Source organism: Harpia harpyja, chromosome 4, assembly GCF_026419915.1.
Source record: "Harpia harpyja isolate bHarHar1 chromosome 4, bHarHar1 primary haplotype, whole genome shotgun sequence".
NCBI lineage: Eukaryota > Metazoa > Chordata > Aves > Accipitriformes > Accipitridae > Harpia > Harpia harpyja.
This window is the reverse complement of record NC_068943.1, coordinates 4,699,525-4,717,363: the sequence shown is the minus strand read 5'-3', so window position 1 is coordinate 4,717,363 and position 17,839 is coordinate 4,699,525. Positions and strand designations below refer to the sequence as shown.

Below are 17,839 nucleotides of genomic sequence, written 5' to 3'. Positions count from 1 at the left end.
CTGGCAGCGGAGGGAGCAGCCACTGCCAAGGAAAGGGAAGGCAGCACCACCTGAGTCCCACCAGGGCTAACCTGCACCTGAGGCAGGTGATGGGAGTGGGGATTCTGGCTGGAGAAGATGTCTCTGAGCACCTCGGGGGAAAAAAACTACCTTCTGTTCTCAATACGAAACACATTATTACTGGGGCAATCAAAAAGTGTAAACAGGTTTAGCAAGTAAAGCAGAACAGTTTCCCTTAAAAAAGCGTTCGTTAGGTAAGTAGGACACATTTTCATGGATCTTTTTTGGCAGTCCTTCATTCAGATCAAGAAGGAGATTCATATCAAGTCAAACGGACAAAAAAAATTGCTAAATACATTTTTAGTCCAGACAGTTACACAACAATAAAGCAAGTTGGGCAAAAATGTGAGGGGAAAAAAAAAAAGTGAGCAAAAATGGCAATTTAATGGGTGTCAAACTTGTGAATACTGAATTCCATTTTATCACTGTTGTTTAAAATTCATATAATAAAAACAAAGCAGCAGTACTGTATGAGTGCAGTCATACTGCTGTAAAATCCTGATTGTCCATGAAGTTCATTCACACGGGAAAATAAATTACACTGCTAGCAGCATTTTGGTGAACAGATGCATGCCAAAGCTTTGTATCAACTTAGTGTTACTGGTATCAACTAAATTCAAAGTAGTTAAATCAGTACAAAGGCAGGGTCCAGGCTGGCCCCAGCATTTATTATATGTGCTAAGAAATGATCCAAAGCTGAACCCATCTTATTAGTCTTTTATTGACATTGCATTTGGCAGAGTCATTGTCCAAGAAGTGAGAGAACATACCTGATAAGCCAGACATAAAGAATTTGAGCTCAAAGCCTGACAGACCGCATGGAGCGGATGAAATCCATGTCGGATTTGGACCTGGACAGATCTAAGAGTATGTAATGAGAACACAGGTGAAGGAGCCCACATGTTCAGGCCTGGAAAAATGTTAAGGAGGGAGTAACCTAAGCGAAGGCAAAAGTCGTGTTAGTCAAGTAATCGATGATTTAAGAAGGTGCCCTGCTTCCAGATGCCCTGGTCGGTTATGTTGAGGTAACGTTATGGGTAAATACGTATGGATGTAAGAATGGGAGCTCACAGTGATTGTTGTTATGGGATGCAGGCATTTGCTTGAATCCTACCTGCTACTCTCCTCAGTAGCACAAAACAAGTGAAATGATGGGTGCTTAGCTAGTTGGCTCTGGTGGAAAAAACAAAAACAGCTCAAGAAGTTCCTCTTTCCATGTTGCCCTTCCTAGCTGCTTACTGTCATCTTTTGCGAACTCCTTGCTTGCGGCGATGCAATTGTTTGTATGGCCATGCTGTGAACGGGACTGCTGAAATGGTCTGGGGTAAAAAAAAAATCCTACTCTCCTACCCAGAAATAAAATAAACCTGAGTTTTTCTAATGTGATTCCTTCAGTGATCCAGTTTGCATCTTAGCTTGGAAATGCATTGGAAATGCTTGCATGGAGAGAAAGTGGGGCATGGAGTGGGAATACGCAGAAGAGGGTAGGAACTGCTTAGATCTTGCAGAAATAAACATACGTTGATTTACCTTGTCCTTTTATTGGGGAATATGCACCAACCGTACTTTAAACTTTGCAGATATTCCAGAAGCCCCACTAAGGAGCACCTTCTCAGTCAACCTAGCATTTAAAAACAATCGATTTAATCAGAAGAAAAAATACAGTTGAAGAAAAGCTTAGGGAAAGATATGTCCCAAGTTCCAATAATTTGTTCCGCTGGAATCAGGAGTATCTAAATGAGGAGGTTAAAAAGGTTTTGAAGAATACCAATAAACAATTAAGAGTTCTTCTCTACGTGTCTATAGAGATATTGTACCAGCACAATATATCTATCAGTGATGTACAAATACCATGCTACAACCATAGGATTGACACAGGGGAGATTTGACCTAGAAAATAACCACCTCCTCAAGTCCCACTTTCAAACTGGGGAAAAATCTCAGTTCCTTTAACACCAATCATAGGTCTAGGCAGGAAAAAATTCACATTGTCAGGTTTAGTTTAGACCACAGAAAACAAGTGAAGTCATTTCCAAAAGGTCCTTACTCCTTGCCATGAATACATGAGTCATGGAGTTAATCTTACTTTGTACGAGGGCTCACTCTCTGCCTCAGCTAGTCACTGCTGATGCAGGGACACGCAGGACATTACATTCTGGTGCTGTTTCCCCTCTCCCACTTCGGGGGTGTGGGGGTGGAAAGAAGGGGGTGCAGTTGCTTTTGTACTGCTGCCCGTCCTTCAGGGACCCTGCCAAGAGTGAACAGCTAGCTGTAACAGGCTTCGTCGTGTCATTAGGAGCATCTGAGAAAATGTTGCCTACAGGAGGTACTAAAACCTGCATTTGGGGTGGAGTGGGATTTTGGGTTCCTTGACTCACCCCAGGCACCAATCCAAGTGAGATCTCTATCAGAAGGAAGCCCTTCTGGTAGAGAAAGAAGAAGGATTTCTGGCAAAATCCAGCATAGTGAGGTGGGTCTTTGTTAAGGTAAGCGCTGGCTGAGAAATGCACATACAAAACAGGTTTGCTTTGCGGGAAGGCAAGAGTTGTGTCGATTTAGTGCGAAGCTTGTTAGATCAAAGCTTCCTGTGTTGAAGGTCTCCTAACATTAGTCTCCCATGGAAGTAATTACTGCAATTACAGGCTACTTTTACAATGCTAATGCATCTGATCCAAGGAGAGATCCCTGGTGCCCTCGCCCAGTGGGGCAGAGGGGCTCGTGTCCGCGTTGCAGAGGGGCGAACCTCTGGAGCAGCCCGAGTGCAGTGATGGATACGTAGCACACGGATCCGGGTTCTCCGCAACACAGCGTGGGGCTTTGAAGGACCTAGGGTATGATTGTTTTTCTGGGTGGTTTTTCTTTAGTCCCAGCAGCTGAAACAATATGAGCGGCGTGCCATATCAACGTGGGGTTTTTTAACCTTTAGCTGAGGACAAGTGTTGCATGCCCTGGGGTATGGCAAGGTGGCACGTGTGAGCGTTGGAAGGTACACGGGCCTTGCTGGAGCAGCGTTACAGGACTGAGCAGGGTGGAGGCAGCTGAACTTGGTGACGTCCTGCCCATACTGCTCTTTGGGCATGATGGCTGGAGAGATCCATCTCTAAAACCACAGCTGTGTTTTGGTTTGGAGGAAATAGATGATTCAGTCCCCCAAAGGAGAGTCTGGATGTAAAGGAGCGGTTGTGCCGTTGGGGCCCAAGACCTTCAGGTGAAGCTGGGAGCTGTTATCTGAAGGTATAGATTTTTCTCAGAGGGTCTATAGACAGAAATTGATAGGAATGACATGATCTCACAAGGGTGCGCAGGACTACGTGAGACAATCTCTGCTTTAAAAAACTGCCTGTGAGATGAGAAGGTTGAAGAAGTCCTCTTCTAGATGGTGCAAGAACCCAGCTGGTGGGAGGAATTCCTGGGGGTGCCTTGCTCAGCGTAGGACACCTGAGTGACCAGTTAGTGTCATAAATCCCATGCTAAACCCGTTGCATGGAAACACGTGCGTCTAAAAGGTGGCACCACTTAACTTTAAAATGTAAGTTGAAAATGAAGACGAGAGCTTTTTTACACAAGTATGATTTTACTGTGGACATGACCTGTAAACACTTGGACTTAGGGAATTCTGTGAGATTTTGGTCACATTACAGAATGTTAATTTGCTAATTTACCAACGCAGATAAAGCACTTTATGAAAACTGAGGTAAGAGCTGTTAATCAGTATTTGCACGGTACCAAAAAACATGCACAGTCGTTCCAAGTTTTCTCTTTGAAACACCTAGTTTTACTGAGACTGCAGATAGACTGGGAAAAGTTTCTTCCAGAAAAGAGGAAGGACGAAGGAAGCCATGGCACAGCTGACCTGATTTTTCTTAATGCCTTCTTCGTTCCTAGGGGCTTCTGAGCAGCTTGGGGCAAACACTGGCTCTTTCAGTACAAGCAGGCATAAGCCTCTGGCCAGTTGCTTTCTTTCTGATAAACTTTTATTTGCCTTTAGCTTGCTTTTAACTTTCCACGCTGTTTAATGTTTACCTTGTTTGGCTTTAATTATTTTTTTCAAATAATTTATTAAATAATTGAGGTAGTAATTAAACGGTGCTTCTGACGGTACCCATTTGCCGATTTTCAAAACATTTGATCCATATCTCACTTAGAATCACACCTGAAATCAGCTGCTGAACAGGGATTGATAGTTTGCTAAAGCAGATGTACTTTGACGGGCAGCAATGTATTTCATTATCAGCATTAACAAAAAGGTGCATTTATAAAAATAAAAAACAGATGCCTAAATGTACACATTTTCCATGATAATTTATTACCTTGTGCCAAGTAAAGATACCTTAAAGTAGAATATTTTTAAATAAAAAATAAGCATAACATACAGTTCATGTGCCAGATGAAAGAAATGTATAGCCTTTTTTTTTTATTTATTATTGATACATCAGATTGAGTATTTTGTGGTCTCGTTTCATCATGCAGCAGCTCATTCAGACTGTCCAGGAAGACTAATTAACACTAATGCTTCTAAAGAATTTTCATTTGTGATGCTAATCTGTCACAAAACCAAAAGCATCCTCAGAAAGCCAGGGAAAGAAGTAAAGAGACTACATCTTGCAGCCAGCTTAAATTAGTGTTAGCTTGATTTGTCTTAATTGAAAGGTTGTTTACATCTCTTTTGTAAGTGTTTATAAAAGTTGGCAGACAGAAGAATAGCTGCCTACGTACATGAACAAAATTTTCTTTTATTGAAGCTGTTGTACATAGTACTGACATTAAAAAAGCTTTTGAAATATTTCTGTACACATAGTCTTAAAGTATAAGCCGGTCTCTGTGTTTACGTACACACACACACCCCCCCCCATGCTGTATTATTTTTGCTACTGAGATATTTATGCTAAGTCCTCATATTATGTGAATATTTCTATGTGCCAATTCATTCTAGCAGCCCACTGGCCTCTGTTTAGATTTCTATGAGACACATGCAAGTTGGAAAAATACCTTAAACACAACTTGTGAAAATGTCTTGCTTTTGCACTAATATACACATCCTCAGATACCCCAGCCTAGCAGAAATATAGTGCTTACGTAGCTGAGCACCCCTAAAGCTTTATTGGGATTCATGAGCCCTGCGTCCTGAACTGCCGGCTGGGTTCTTGTTCTCTGGTTCCCCACGTTCACGGCATCTCAAGACAAGGCATAACCCAATCATCGTATATGGAAGTTGCCCAATTCTGATGACGTTGGATAGACCCCACCTAATAGCTTCAGGATCCACATTGTCCATGGTGGTAGAGGGAGGGAGAGGCTTGCTAAGCTTGCATGGCAGCAAGCAGCTCCCAGCTATTCATAAACAGCTTTAAGAGATCTTGTCCTTTAAAAATACAGGATAAATATTGTTGATAGGCGCACTGATGTGTTCCAAGACCTTAAATGAAACTTCTAGGAAAATGGGCAAAGAAATTAAGATTCCTCAGCAGAGCATAATTAAATTGCAGCTCAGTTCATAATGCTGACCACCGAAGTTTGCTTCATTTTAGCATTGCTAGACCATGTACTGCATGTAAAGACAATTAGCAGAGAGAAAAGCAGCAGATGCTAGAGATGCACAGAGTTAGATGACTCATTATGTCATGAAGAATCTCTTTCAGAAAAGTGAAAAGGTTGGTATAAAAAAAGCAAAGGATTGAATAGACCAAATAATTATTAAGGAAAGAAACTGAAGATTTCAGGAAAGAGGAGCAGAAAAATCAGTATCTTGCAGTGCTCCAAAACGTGCATTTGCCTCAACTGCAGAGGAGAAACACTGACATACACGATGGAGACCCTATTCTCCCTCCTCCTCCCCACTCCTGCCCCTTCTTTCCTTTAGGATTACATGGTGGGTTTGGCATGTTCCCTGTTGAACCAAAAGAAAATGTGTTTTAAAACTTCCTAAGTCTTTAAAACCTCCTCAGCTGCTTATCTGCTTGAAGGTAACTATAAGAAACGATTTAATAACAGCTTCCTTAAGGCTTTGCGATGTATGCATATTTTACAGCAGTTTTTCGGTCTAACAAGACTAACTAGAAATAAGTATTTGCCATTTCAAAGATTTGTTCTCACAAGTACCTGATGCATGTAAGGTAGAAGGCAGGTCTCGTGAACCAAGCGCCTCCTGTTCTCAGAAACACTCTGCTCCGTGGTTATGGTTCTCTTTGTTTCCTTAAAAACAAATGTCTTTTCTCTCACCAATCTCATCTGTGAATTTGAAACTAAATGAAGTATCATTCTGTATGGCATCACTTCACTGACGGAGAATTAAGCATGTAAAAAATGTCAGGCTTTCCCTCTGCAGAAACTCAATTTTGCCCCCAAAAAACGCTGTGGGTACATAATGTATGTGTGCTTCTGCCAAATCTTACTTGAGAGATGCATTCATAGGGTATGCACTAATATAAGTGACAAAAGATTCAGCAATGTCAAGTCCTGTAAACAAACCACTCCAGGGAAGTAACATTAACACATAATTGTATGTTTTTACCATGTCAGACCTGTCACGAAAAATAACTTGAATTGTGATTATAGTAATTAATTTTTCCTCTGCCATTTGAAACACGCAAACTTATTATGGCAATGAGGATGATAGATTCTGGCCTGCCATTTTAGTGCATCTTATATTTACATTTCCATATGAAGAATTATTGCCAAAAGATGTTAACAGGATGAGATCTATACATAAACATATCTTGAAGTATATCCACTATCTTTACATTAAGACCTGAAGATCTTGAGGAAAAAAAAAAAGGGCTAAGACTAGGCAAGAAAGATAAAGCAAAACTGAGATTTTTGTCCCCAAAATCACAGTGATGGAAAACCGGTTTGTGGGGTATCGTACCAGTTTGAAAAGAAAGAAGAAAATGTCATTTTTCCGTCTGCTGTTGCAGTCCCCAAAATTCTGTTAATCTGACCATCTTTGCTTCGTTATTGCTGTATTAACACTGTGTCCAGGGTGAGTGGGTGGCTGAGCTTCCAGCTCTGTGGCTTTCCTTCTGTTTTGAAGTGGAAATTTCTATGTCTTGACATATAACTTAAAGAAAAAAAGGAGGGGAAAAAAAAAAAGGAGAGAAGGAAAGGTACTGATTCAGCTGATAGGAGTCTATGCTAATACTGTTACCACAGGCACCTATTTAGGTGCGCTTATAGTGTGTAGTTTTATAAATAAGCCCGAGGGGCTCCTTCTTCGCCGCCACCCCCGAGTCTTGTGCTCTGCCTGCCTGATCCCATCCGACAGTAGAGCTGATACCGCACTAATCCCCGCAAGTTTGGGACTAATGAACTAACTGCTGGGCTGCCGCCACGGAGCTTGGTCCCAAACTATACTGTACTTCACACTCGATTTATTCTCCAGATGGCGAGACTGCGCAGCCCCGCCGCGAGGGACCACCTCTTCCACTGGAGTGTAAAAGTGGACGGATGTTGTTTTCTTTGCAGATTTGATAATTCAGAGCTAGGAACTCGTGAGGATGGTTAGTTATTAGGTTTAATGGGTGCCAATCGAGCCGGCAACACGTGTATTCCCGTCTTTAATTTCAGTGTCTGGGTGGCAGTGGATTTGTCGGCGATGCTGCGTCACTGAAACCTTTATCTTCTCTAGTTGGCGTAGGTGTGCGTGGTAACGAACATCTTCTTCCCATGTCCTCCTCAGAGTCAAACAGAAGGGATGCTAAAGTAGCCACCCTGACCAGCATTTTTTTTTTTCCCAGTGGGTTTTCCAGCATGAGTGGCAAATTTAGCATATTTTAATAATATCACTGCTTACCATGAAGCTCTCTGTTGTCTTTCTCTCTTGTTCAGTTTGATGAAGAACCCAACCCATGTGGGACCCAATGGGGATACCACCGTCCCAAGCTACCTGGGGATGGAATCGTTTACTTAATGATCAGGTTTATTTCTTTATCAGCTATTCATTCATGACAGAGTATTATCTGATGTTGTAGTTCTCGTGTGAAGAACAGAGTAAATAATTTCTTTCACCATTCCTTAATAATTCTAGTTTGACCATTCTCGGCAGGGACTTTATACAGCGTTTGGAAAATGTGTTTACTCTCGCATCCTCTACTATAAAGACATTATTGTATCTAAGACTACTTTTTTCTCTACTGTTACAATGCTGAAGTAGTTTACCTAGCTTGAAATTTTAGCTTTTGCGAGGGTCCTGCAATAAGAATAGCATCTACGTTTCCCTGCGTAATGAGGCAGAAAGGGCTCTCCCTTTCCTCCATGTTTTTAGTACATTTAGCAGAGGTTTTAGTACATCTTTTTATTTACCCATGAAATGTTTTATTGGAAGCCTGGGTGGGGACCTTATACACCCCACTAACATCAATGGGATTTTCTCCGCTGTAGGAAGGGTAGGCACCGAGTCAGCCCCCTGACAAGCTCTGACTTTGGCAGCCAGGTCCTCTCAGTTTGTCCCACAATTAAAAACAAAAATTGAATCCTGATGTGGAAACTATAGTGACTAGAAGTATTTTATCATGGAAGGGAAACATTTCCATTCCTGGGGTATCCAGGCAGACAGATCTAAAACGTAGTGGTTCTAAGAAAATGCATCAATTCTCAACCCAACAGATGGCATGGGTGTGTTAACTAACATAGCAACATATTTTCTATTAAAATATGGGAAAAAAACAACAACCCCCTCCCCATGTTTGTTGGTTGGTATAAATTCAGTGAAGTTGTTGGTTATTTTTGGGATACGTACCAGAGGGCTGCACATTTAGTTTATGTAAATTGATAACAGCAACAGCCTGTTAATAAGTGTTTTGTATGGAAATATACCTAGAAAGACACGATCTGTCTTTTTTGGGAAGGGACTTTGCAGCCTGAGGAGAAAAATAGCTAATGAGACGGTCTACTGCTCATTATTATAATCTGAAAAAAATCATAACGAATTAGGCTGTAAGTTTGCTAGAGATGTGCCTTCAGTTGGAACTGGATGCTGCCTTAGTGGATAATTTGGGGAGATCTTTCTTTTGCAAATTGGATCAGTGTGTGCTGAAACGGTGATAATCTGACTTTAATTAAAAGCATAAATTGGTTTGGAGCGTTTTTTTAAGCTACCCTTCTGCATCATATCCAGAAACTTTCAGCCCAGCCCTAGAAACCCATTACCCCTGGTCGGAGAAGGAAAACGTAGGGGATTTGTATTACCCGGTATTGGCATCATACGGTTCGGTTTACCTAATTCAGAAGAACCATTTCAGACGGCTGTGCGCCGGAGCTGTCTTCCAGCTGGATGTGTTTGTAGTAAACTGCATGCATCTTTGTGTGGCTTTCCTAATGGCCCAGTCAGAGTCCATTCACAGCAGTTCGAACGTTTCGGGTTGTATTTTCCAGAGATTACCTCTGAACGTGCCCCTTGATCGCAGCACAGGGATGCGTACATGTGCGCCTTGTTCCCGTCTGTCCGATTAACGGGCATATGCTCCCAGCCTTCGGAGAAACACGGCTAGTAGCCCCAAGCCGAAGGCTGTTTGCTTCAGATTTCATTAACTTTCTGCTTCATTATTCCTTCCTTTTAACCAGTTCGAGCCATCACTTGCTTTTTTCTAAACTTACCCTAATTATCAGGGGTCCCAGCCCTGTAAATCAGTACACTGCAGAGCTGTCTTAAACTGGCCTGGGAGACCCTGTTCTGATCGGACCTGACAACTGTAAGCTACCGTTCCCTCACACTGTTTAACTCAGACCACATTGGAAACCGCCTCTGCCCCTCTCGCCAGCAGAGATTTGCATCCGTCTGGTTTAAATCTACTGTCATGTGCTGTCTTGCTGATTGGTATTAGCCTGGATATTAACTTTGATGATTTTTTTTTTTCATTTTTTCCCCTTGAGTTTGCCTGTTGTCTTGAAAAGCATCTCTATTCAGCGACTGCATATCGTTAAAGTCGTTCCTGAACCTCCGTGACTCAGGAGCTTTAAAGTTTTATTAGCCCCATAAAAACTCTTCACAAATGAAATGACTTTTGATAAGTGTGCATTTTGACAATGCGAATTTGTTAGGGGCTGTTGGCGAGTGGAAGGAATTTGGGGTTGAAACTGCAGTTGGCAGGAAGCAGGGAGCCCAGCGCCCTCCTTCCCCCCTCCCTGCTTCTTCTCCAGGCCAAGAAATGCATTTTGTTTCAGAAAAGCACGCAAGTATTCTTCATGCAAATCAACTATTAAACAGATTTGTAAATTTACATTCACAAAAATAGCGAACGGCCATGGGAAGCGCGTGTCTTTGGAGATTTTATTTTGTGCCAGCAGGAGAATAGCTTTTTATGTGGTTCAAGAAAAATCTCCCAAGTTATTTTCACATTGTTTTCACTTGCAAGTTGTGAACTCTACCATGGGCTTTAATACACTTTGGATACATGGAGAAAAGGAAGATTTATATAGCAAAACCAAAGAAGTATACGTACATCTGTGCTTACTGACGTCCAGGCAATATAGAGATGAATTACAAAAATGAATTGTTTTATGCAAATTAATAACATGCTGGTTTTGTGAGTGCAGACCATTAGTGCAACATGTTGTGGTTAATATAAAGATGTGCGTTTGTTAGACATGTTCAGCACTAGTGGACATAAAAGTCTCGTTTCCTACAACTGCTGGTGTAGAAATACTTAGACATAAAACCCAAGCATTTTATTTACCAGTTATAAAGAAACAAGGAAGATAAAATTACAGGGTGCTGGTGATGACTGCTTCACTAAAAGTCCAAGAATGACAGATATTTTGGGGACACCAATATACTGGCTGTCTAGCTTTTTCCCCACGTCGTTTCAACAAGTTTTCTGCTCAGTGCACTTTTCCGTCAATAGAAAATATGCTTTTTTTTTTCTTTTCTTGTGCCTCTAAACTCATATATATTGTAGAGAGAAGCGAGACTGACTGTTGTCAAAACCCTTGAAGAGTTTGACTTTGGCCATGCTGAAAAGTGTGTTAGGATAAACTCTGTGTCCAGCGGTCTTGCAGAAGAAGATCTAGAGGTGCTTTTGCAGTCCAAGACCCTTCCTTCAAGCATGATGCTGCCAAAGGTTGAAAATGTCGAAGAAATAAAATGGGTGAGTACCAACAACACAGGAGCTTTTGACCGAAGCTGTTGGGCCAAGTTCATACACGCACAGAGATGAATGACTCTGAGTTATGAGGAAGGCAGCAAATACCGTATAATGTTGTTGCTTGGCTAAGGTAATTGGGAAAAGCATCCATTTAAACGTGTGTAAGATGTGCTGTATAAAAAGCGTACGTGGAACACTTTGCATTTATAAAGAAAACCAGGTTTACTTCTCCCGCAGTTAATGAAGAACCAATATTGATGTCAGAGTATTTTATCAAAAATAGAGGCATAAGTATCTGACTCTCCTCTAACTATCCTAACAAGCAAAATGACTGTCTCTGTCGGTGAGCCTTAGTTATGTGCATTGTAAGCAGGAGATGGGGAAACCATGTTAGCGACATATGAAAAAATGGGTTGGGGGGAAGGTCACTCCTTGGGGCAACTGGAGGAACAAACAGGAAGCTTTTAACTAGTGTTTTTAATTAGCACAGATATTATTTCCTGAACAGTTCTCTATTTCTTCCTTTTTAATTGCTGACAGGTGTGTTTGTGTTTCACGACTGACTTTTCAGCCAATAAAAACCTGAAATGTAAATGGTTGGCATGTCAAATTACTTAAGAAAACTTTGAAATAGGCCTAATTATGCTATAATTGTTTTAATTGTCAAGAAAGGGGGATGTTTGTTTAGATATACCATTATTGCTGTAACATGCCAGTAAAGGAATAATGCTTGATCATTCACTTCTATATTTTTGCAAACCGCTAGCCGAGCAACTAGCACGCGTGCAAGCTGTGATGAAAGGCAGGCAGACGTATTAGGATCTGTTTTAATCTCAGCATCTAACCTTGATCAAACCATTGAGATCGGGCGTGAGCGTACAACTGAGCAAATAAGTTGGGTACGTGGTGAGCCCCGTCCGTTGCATGGCTCTGCCCCTTCGGCCTCCGCCACTCGCCATGCAAGGTACACCATCCCCTTCCACCAACATTTAATTAAATTAACCAGAGTATACCTCTCAGGGTTTACAGCTGTGTAAGTGTTAGACGTAACTTGTCAGTAATGAATATTCATGCTTCCAAAATGGCAGGGCCCTTGCTGCCACCAAGTAGGTTTTGCGGGGAGGTGGGATGCGTGGGCTCTTTGTCCCCTCATCCCCTTCCACCTTCCCTCTCGTTAACTTTGATTTCCATCATGGAAAACAAGCCAGCCCCCACAACTTCTGCCTCACGGTCCGCCTTTTGCTTCCCTCTCACTTTGCCCAACCTTTGCACACAAAGAGCCGCGCTCTGCTTAACACCGCTGCCTCCTTTTCCCAATCCTCCCAAAATTCACTCCGGCATGATTTTTCAGCCTCCCAGAAGCTGTTTATTTCCCCCCACACATACACACACCCCCCCTCTTCATTTTTATTTATGTGCAGCAGAAAACCTGGAGGCTGATGCACAACTAAAAGATGGGCTTACTTGTTTTCTTTTGTGTGAGAATCTCTTGCTTTCCTTTTGTCCCTAGTGTGGGTACTTGTTTGACTGGCATGGCTTATTGGACTATAACAAGCGTAACTCTCCCTCCTTTGTGGCGGGACAATTCTCCCACAAATCCCGACCAGTGTGCATTCTTCCCGACACACTATTGGGTGTGCACTGGAATTGAAAGAATTGCTGAGGCCTTGCTACTTCATCCCCTCCCCAAGCTTTGTGGGTTTTTTTTCCCTCCGCCTTCTTTTTTTTTTTTTTTTTTCCCCCCTTTCTCCCTGAAATGAACACTTTAGCGAGCCGGAAACATTTAATCGTCTCCTTTTGAAAAAAAAAAAAAATTTAATTGAAACTTCTCCACTCGTTACCTTTTGTATTGGTGCTTATTGCAGATTTTTTAAAAGGGAGAGGAAGGGAGACAATATTTAATTAAACGTGCTTTTTATTTTCATTTACCTTCAAAACAAAAGACAGCAAAAATCCCAGGTGTGTGACTTCTAAAATATTTTAAAATAAGAGAAGAGCTCTCCTGCTTTAACTTGTACCTAAAATATAAACACAGTAGCACTTTTTACTTTTTTTTGTGTAAAAAATAAAAATCAGATAGAAGTCTTAAGAATATATGCTGATGCCATTATATTACCTCATTTTCTGCATTTACTGTTTTCTGTCACTATAGTACCTGCCACACTGTACACTCGCACGTGTGAATTGCATTGATTATTATTTTTTTCTCCTTGCACATTTTTGGGTGGAATTCTCTTCTCCAAAGAAAAGTTACCAAGAGGGCCACAGTGACGATGCAAAGTAGGGATGGGAAGGGCAGAATTCTTCATCGAAGAAAGCTGTGATTTATTTTGGCCTAATTGTAAAGTTACTGCAAATTGCTGGAAAGCTTTTTTTCAAGATCTGGGTGATTAGATTTTCCTTCTTTTGGGGAGGGGCGGTGGGGGGAAGCTAAAAGGGGAAATAACACCTCTAATCCAGCTTCTGGTAAATAGGCTGCCAGCTTTTAAAATGAGTTTCCTTTCTATTAGTCAGAATATTATGCTAAGCCTTAAGCATTAGTTTTTTATGTTGCCATAGCAGCCTTATTCCTGCAGGGTTGTGACCTGCGATGATTACAGTACAAAGCTTATAGGGTCTTGAAACCCCCTTTGAAGATGAAAAGTCTTTGATGGTTTATATTTATGCAAATCTCTTAGATATGATTTACCCAACTGAGACTGAATGGAGAGATGATTAAAATTCCCTTTCCTTTGATATCCATTAATAGTCAAATATTCCTTAAATTTAAAATATATGCATATCTTATTTTTGTCTTTATTTACTAACATATTTTAGCCTTACCTGCGATATGTTTATCTCTGCGCAAATTACTCAATCTGGACAGACATAATAGATTTACAATATAGGGCTGAGGATTTCCCCCCCCCCCCCTTTTTTTTTTTTTCCCCTTTTGAAAGGGGAAAAATCTGTGCAAGAGCTTTTGTATGTTTCCAGATGATAGATTTTGGAATTTGGGCTACCCCACTGGCAGCTCAGAGCTAGCTGTGAACTGGTCTCATGGAAAAAATTGGCAAGCTTTGGTCTTCAAAGAATTAAACTTCCTTTTTAAGGCCTTCCTAGGTAAGCTAAAAAATTATGAAGAAAAGCCTATTGAACAAAAGGGTAACGGTGCCGTAATGAATAATACGGATGCCACTTAGAAGGCTGGGGAGCGCTTCCAGTGATGGCAGTGCTGGACCTGAAACAAAACCAGACCTCAGGTACAGCAGCACTTCATTGTTTTCCAGAGCCCACGGATTTGCATTTCACTAAGCCAGGGTGAGAGGTGCTAAGCCTGGATTTTTTTTTTTTTTTTTTTTACCAACCAGCCTCCAAACTCAGAAATGTATGGGAATGCTGCAGTTTCGAATCACAGGCCTTGTTAAAAGCTGGTTTAATTTTTTTAATTATAAGTTTTGGGAGTGGGGCGGGGTGTTGTTACAGCCAGGTAAAAATCTAATGTGTTATATATACATGTAGACTGTTCTTTTTTTTTTTCTCTCTGATGGCTCATACTGTCTAGTTTTAGTTTTCAGACAAATTCTTACACCACCTAAAAGACCGAACACTTGTAGAACCAATGAATTTTATCCCCTTTGTGGAAACTGCAGTGGGCTTGCTCAATTTTAAGGTAAGCAGGTCTTGAAGTGTTCGTATTTTGCCACCTCAGCAAACTAGGATAAGCAGAATACTCCCCAGTCTCCCCCTAATTTCATCAAGGAAGAGAGGTTAAAGAATACTAAACGTATTGTTCAATCCCCTGAAACATTTGTACGTTGAACTCTCATGTTTGTATTGTAAAGGCCTTCATAAATTGAAACTTCAGTTCAGTGACAGAACAGTTCCAGACAGTCCATGCCAAATAACAAAACCTCTCTGCATTGCTGTTATCATTTTTAACACACTTGGAGTAGGAACTGGGCTTCTCCAAAGATTTGAAATACTCACGTTGTGGCAATACACTCGCTATTTGGTAGCTATCGAACTCAACTTTTGTATAACATTTAATTAGAAAAAAAGAATTAATCATCATTTCACTATTGCTTATCTGGCATCTTTGTAATGGTTTCTACTGATAACATTACAACCAAATTTCATGTTACCCTTTTTTGTGTGTATGATGGGGTGTTTAATGGTAAGATTAGAAGTATAATTAACTTTGAAAATATGAACTATCTGAAGAACGTGACCCTTTTTCAGGGTAATTTTAGATCAAATCTTATTTTTAAAGCGCATTTTAATATAAATTACTCCCCAACCTTTACTAGCAAGTCCAGGTTTTTCAGAAAGGCAAGGCAGCATGGTAATGAAACAGAAGATCTCATGCATGCACCAGGAATTCAGCATTCCCCTCCCAAGCTCTAAGGGAAAAGTTTCAGACCAGCTGAGGACACACACATCTGAAGTACCTCCAGAAGTACCGGCAGGCTTCACGAGCAGCCTGCTCATTCGATACAGCCATTTATCTTACAACACACGCTAACCTATCTGGGAACATAATAAAGCAGTAACCAAGTAGACACGCTCCTGTCCGGTGTGCATACACAGAATTAAATCATATTTTAAACCAGCTGAGGTTTTTTCTTCACCTACAGTATTTTATAGTGGAATTTTGAATATTCCTGATGTTGGCAGGCGAGTTGCCTTTTAGAGCACTCTGTTAAAGAATAATTTCTTGTCCCACGGGCTGCCATGGAAGAACACTCATTAGTAGAGCTGGTAATTACACCTCTCTCCACGTATCTTAGCCTTAAAAAATATTAATATTATCCAAACATGGATATAAAATAGTAGTATTTTGGAAATGCACTTGTTCATAGAATAGCTACAGCAGCAAAGATTTTCTTGCTTTTATTTGAATACTTTTCTGCAGCACTTGTTGCATTTTTAACTTCCTTAGCTAGTTTTTAGTTATATGTAGCAGAAGACTTTAAATTGGCAATCCTATAAGGAATCCTTATATCCTATAAGGCATCTACAACCGTTTTAAACCGTTCATATTATTTATTTAATAAAAGAGATTCTGATCTTTATTTCTGCTCTCATGTGGGTATATTATATGTCAAACAAATCAAATTTAATACTTTTTCTTTGCTTTTAAGCAGTATTTGACAAATGTTTTGTTTCATATTGTTGCATAAATATCTGAAATAGTGATCACAGTAATACCCAGGCATTACGTCAACCAGGAGGTAGGGAATGTACTACAATGTCCTGTATTTACACAGTCTAAGCATGTAGGTGCTTAGGGAAGGATAATGTTTTCTCTTTTGCTGAGTCATTTTAAAGCACTGTGCATAGCCGAGCACCTACAATGCTTAATAAGAGCAATTTTAGGCTGAAGGATTTTGGTAACACTGAGTAGCTGTAATATCCTCTGTAGTCTGTCTGCGTCCTGCATTTCTGTAGCAATTAATACTCTGTTCTCATTTGAAGGCTGTCTGTGAAGAAGCACTGAGAACAGGATCCCAGGCTGGCTTTCATTTGGACGCAGTCGTCTTTGGAGGAGAGGATTTCCGTGCCAGCATAGGTTGTTACCTGTGTGTTTACTATAAATGTTAACGTATGGCATTTGCACTGGAGAAGCCCGATGTGCTTTATGGCCATTGCTTTTCCAGCAGTAATAATTAAAGTAATGACGACAGTTGGTTCTGCATTTTACATTTTCACTTTTCTCCTTAATTTGTTTCAATGCAGAAAGTGTCACTAGCAGATTAAAATGTGGTCCCTGCATGTTACAGGGCACTGACACTTTCTTGTGCTTCTTGCCAGGCAGTACCGAATATTACTGAAAAAAAAACCAAAACCTGTTGAGTCACTGAAATTATTTAAAAATATGATACCCACAAGAAACATGCACATGCTTTTAAGAACTACATTAAAAGTCCTAAAATTCCAGTGGCTGCTTCATCACTGTTTTACAGACAATTATCAGTCAGGATTTTGACATCACACACCAGTACTCCTCTGCTACATTTTGCTTTTATAAATTTACTTTGAATATGTCCCACGTCAATACAGCTGTGCATTCACGTGAAAGCACTATTAGCCTTCCTCAGAAATAAAAAGTATTTCACAATTTCTTTTATGAGAGGCCGCTTACCTTCTTCTTAATCTGATTCAGTTTAAAGATAAAAGTGCAGAGCTATCAACATTTAAATTAAAAATATGTACGTTAATGTAAAAATTAGCATTGCTTTAATAAAATATTCCTTACAAACTGGAAATCTGTGTCTAAATAGTGACCCTGAGGAAAGCGAACACATCATCATTATTATTATTATTATTGTTGTTGTTGTTGTTGTTGTTGTTGTTATTATTTCACACCAGCCTTCATGTGAGCACGTTGCTTAGCTGGTGCCCTCTGAGCACATGAAGTCTGATGAATACTTTCGCTTCTTCTCAGAAGTCATCTACCATCATTTTTTCATCCAAATACTAAAGCTTAAATATTCAGCTTAGGACATCAGTTGTGACAAGAATCAGAACCCAGGAAAGTGCAATTCTATTCTCAGTGTGAATTTTTTAACCATTTAGTTGTACCCAGTATATCAATTTGTGTAAAGCTTCTCTTGCTGTAATGCTTCTAACGGTACATACAGTAAATAATATAATCAAATAATTACTTCATGTTAGTCCCAAGTCAGCAGTCCTTACCTGCTGAAGACTTCAGGCTTACA

The 17,839-nt window shown here is 40.5% G+C and overlaps 1 protein-coding gene across 4 annotated transcripts in view; it reads left to right on the top strand.

Annotated features, from left to right (window-relative positions):
• Positions 1 to 17,839, top strand: part of CLYBL (citramalyl-CoA lyase) — a 175,591-nt gene that overhangs the window by 135,954 nt on the left and 21,798 nt on the right. For all 4 annotated transcript variants that reach the window (XM_052785704.1, XM_052785701.1, XM_052785702.1 and 1 more), the window contains 3 exons: positions 10,953 to 11,141; positions 14,689 to 14,790; positions 16,596 to 16,689. In XM_052785704.1, coding sequence (XP_052641664.1) covers positions 10,953 to 11,141; positions 14,689 to 14,790; positions 16,596 to 16,689 — 385 coding nt within the window. The remainder of the gene's footprint in view (positions 1 to 10,952; positions 11,142 to 14,688; positions 14,791 to 16,595; positions 16,690 to 17,839) is intronic.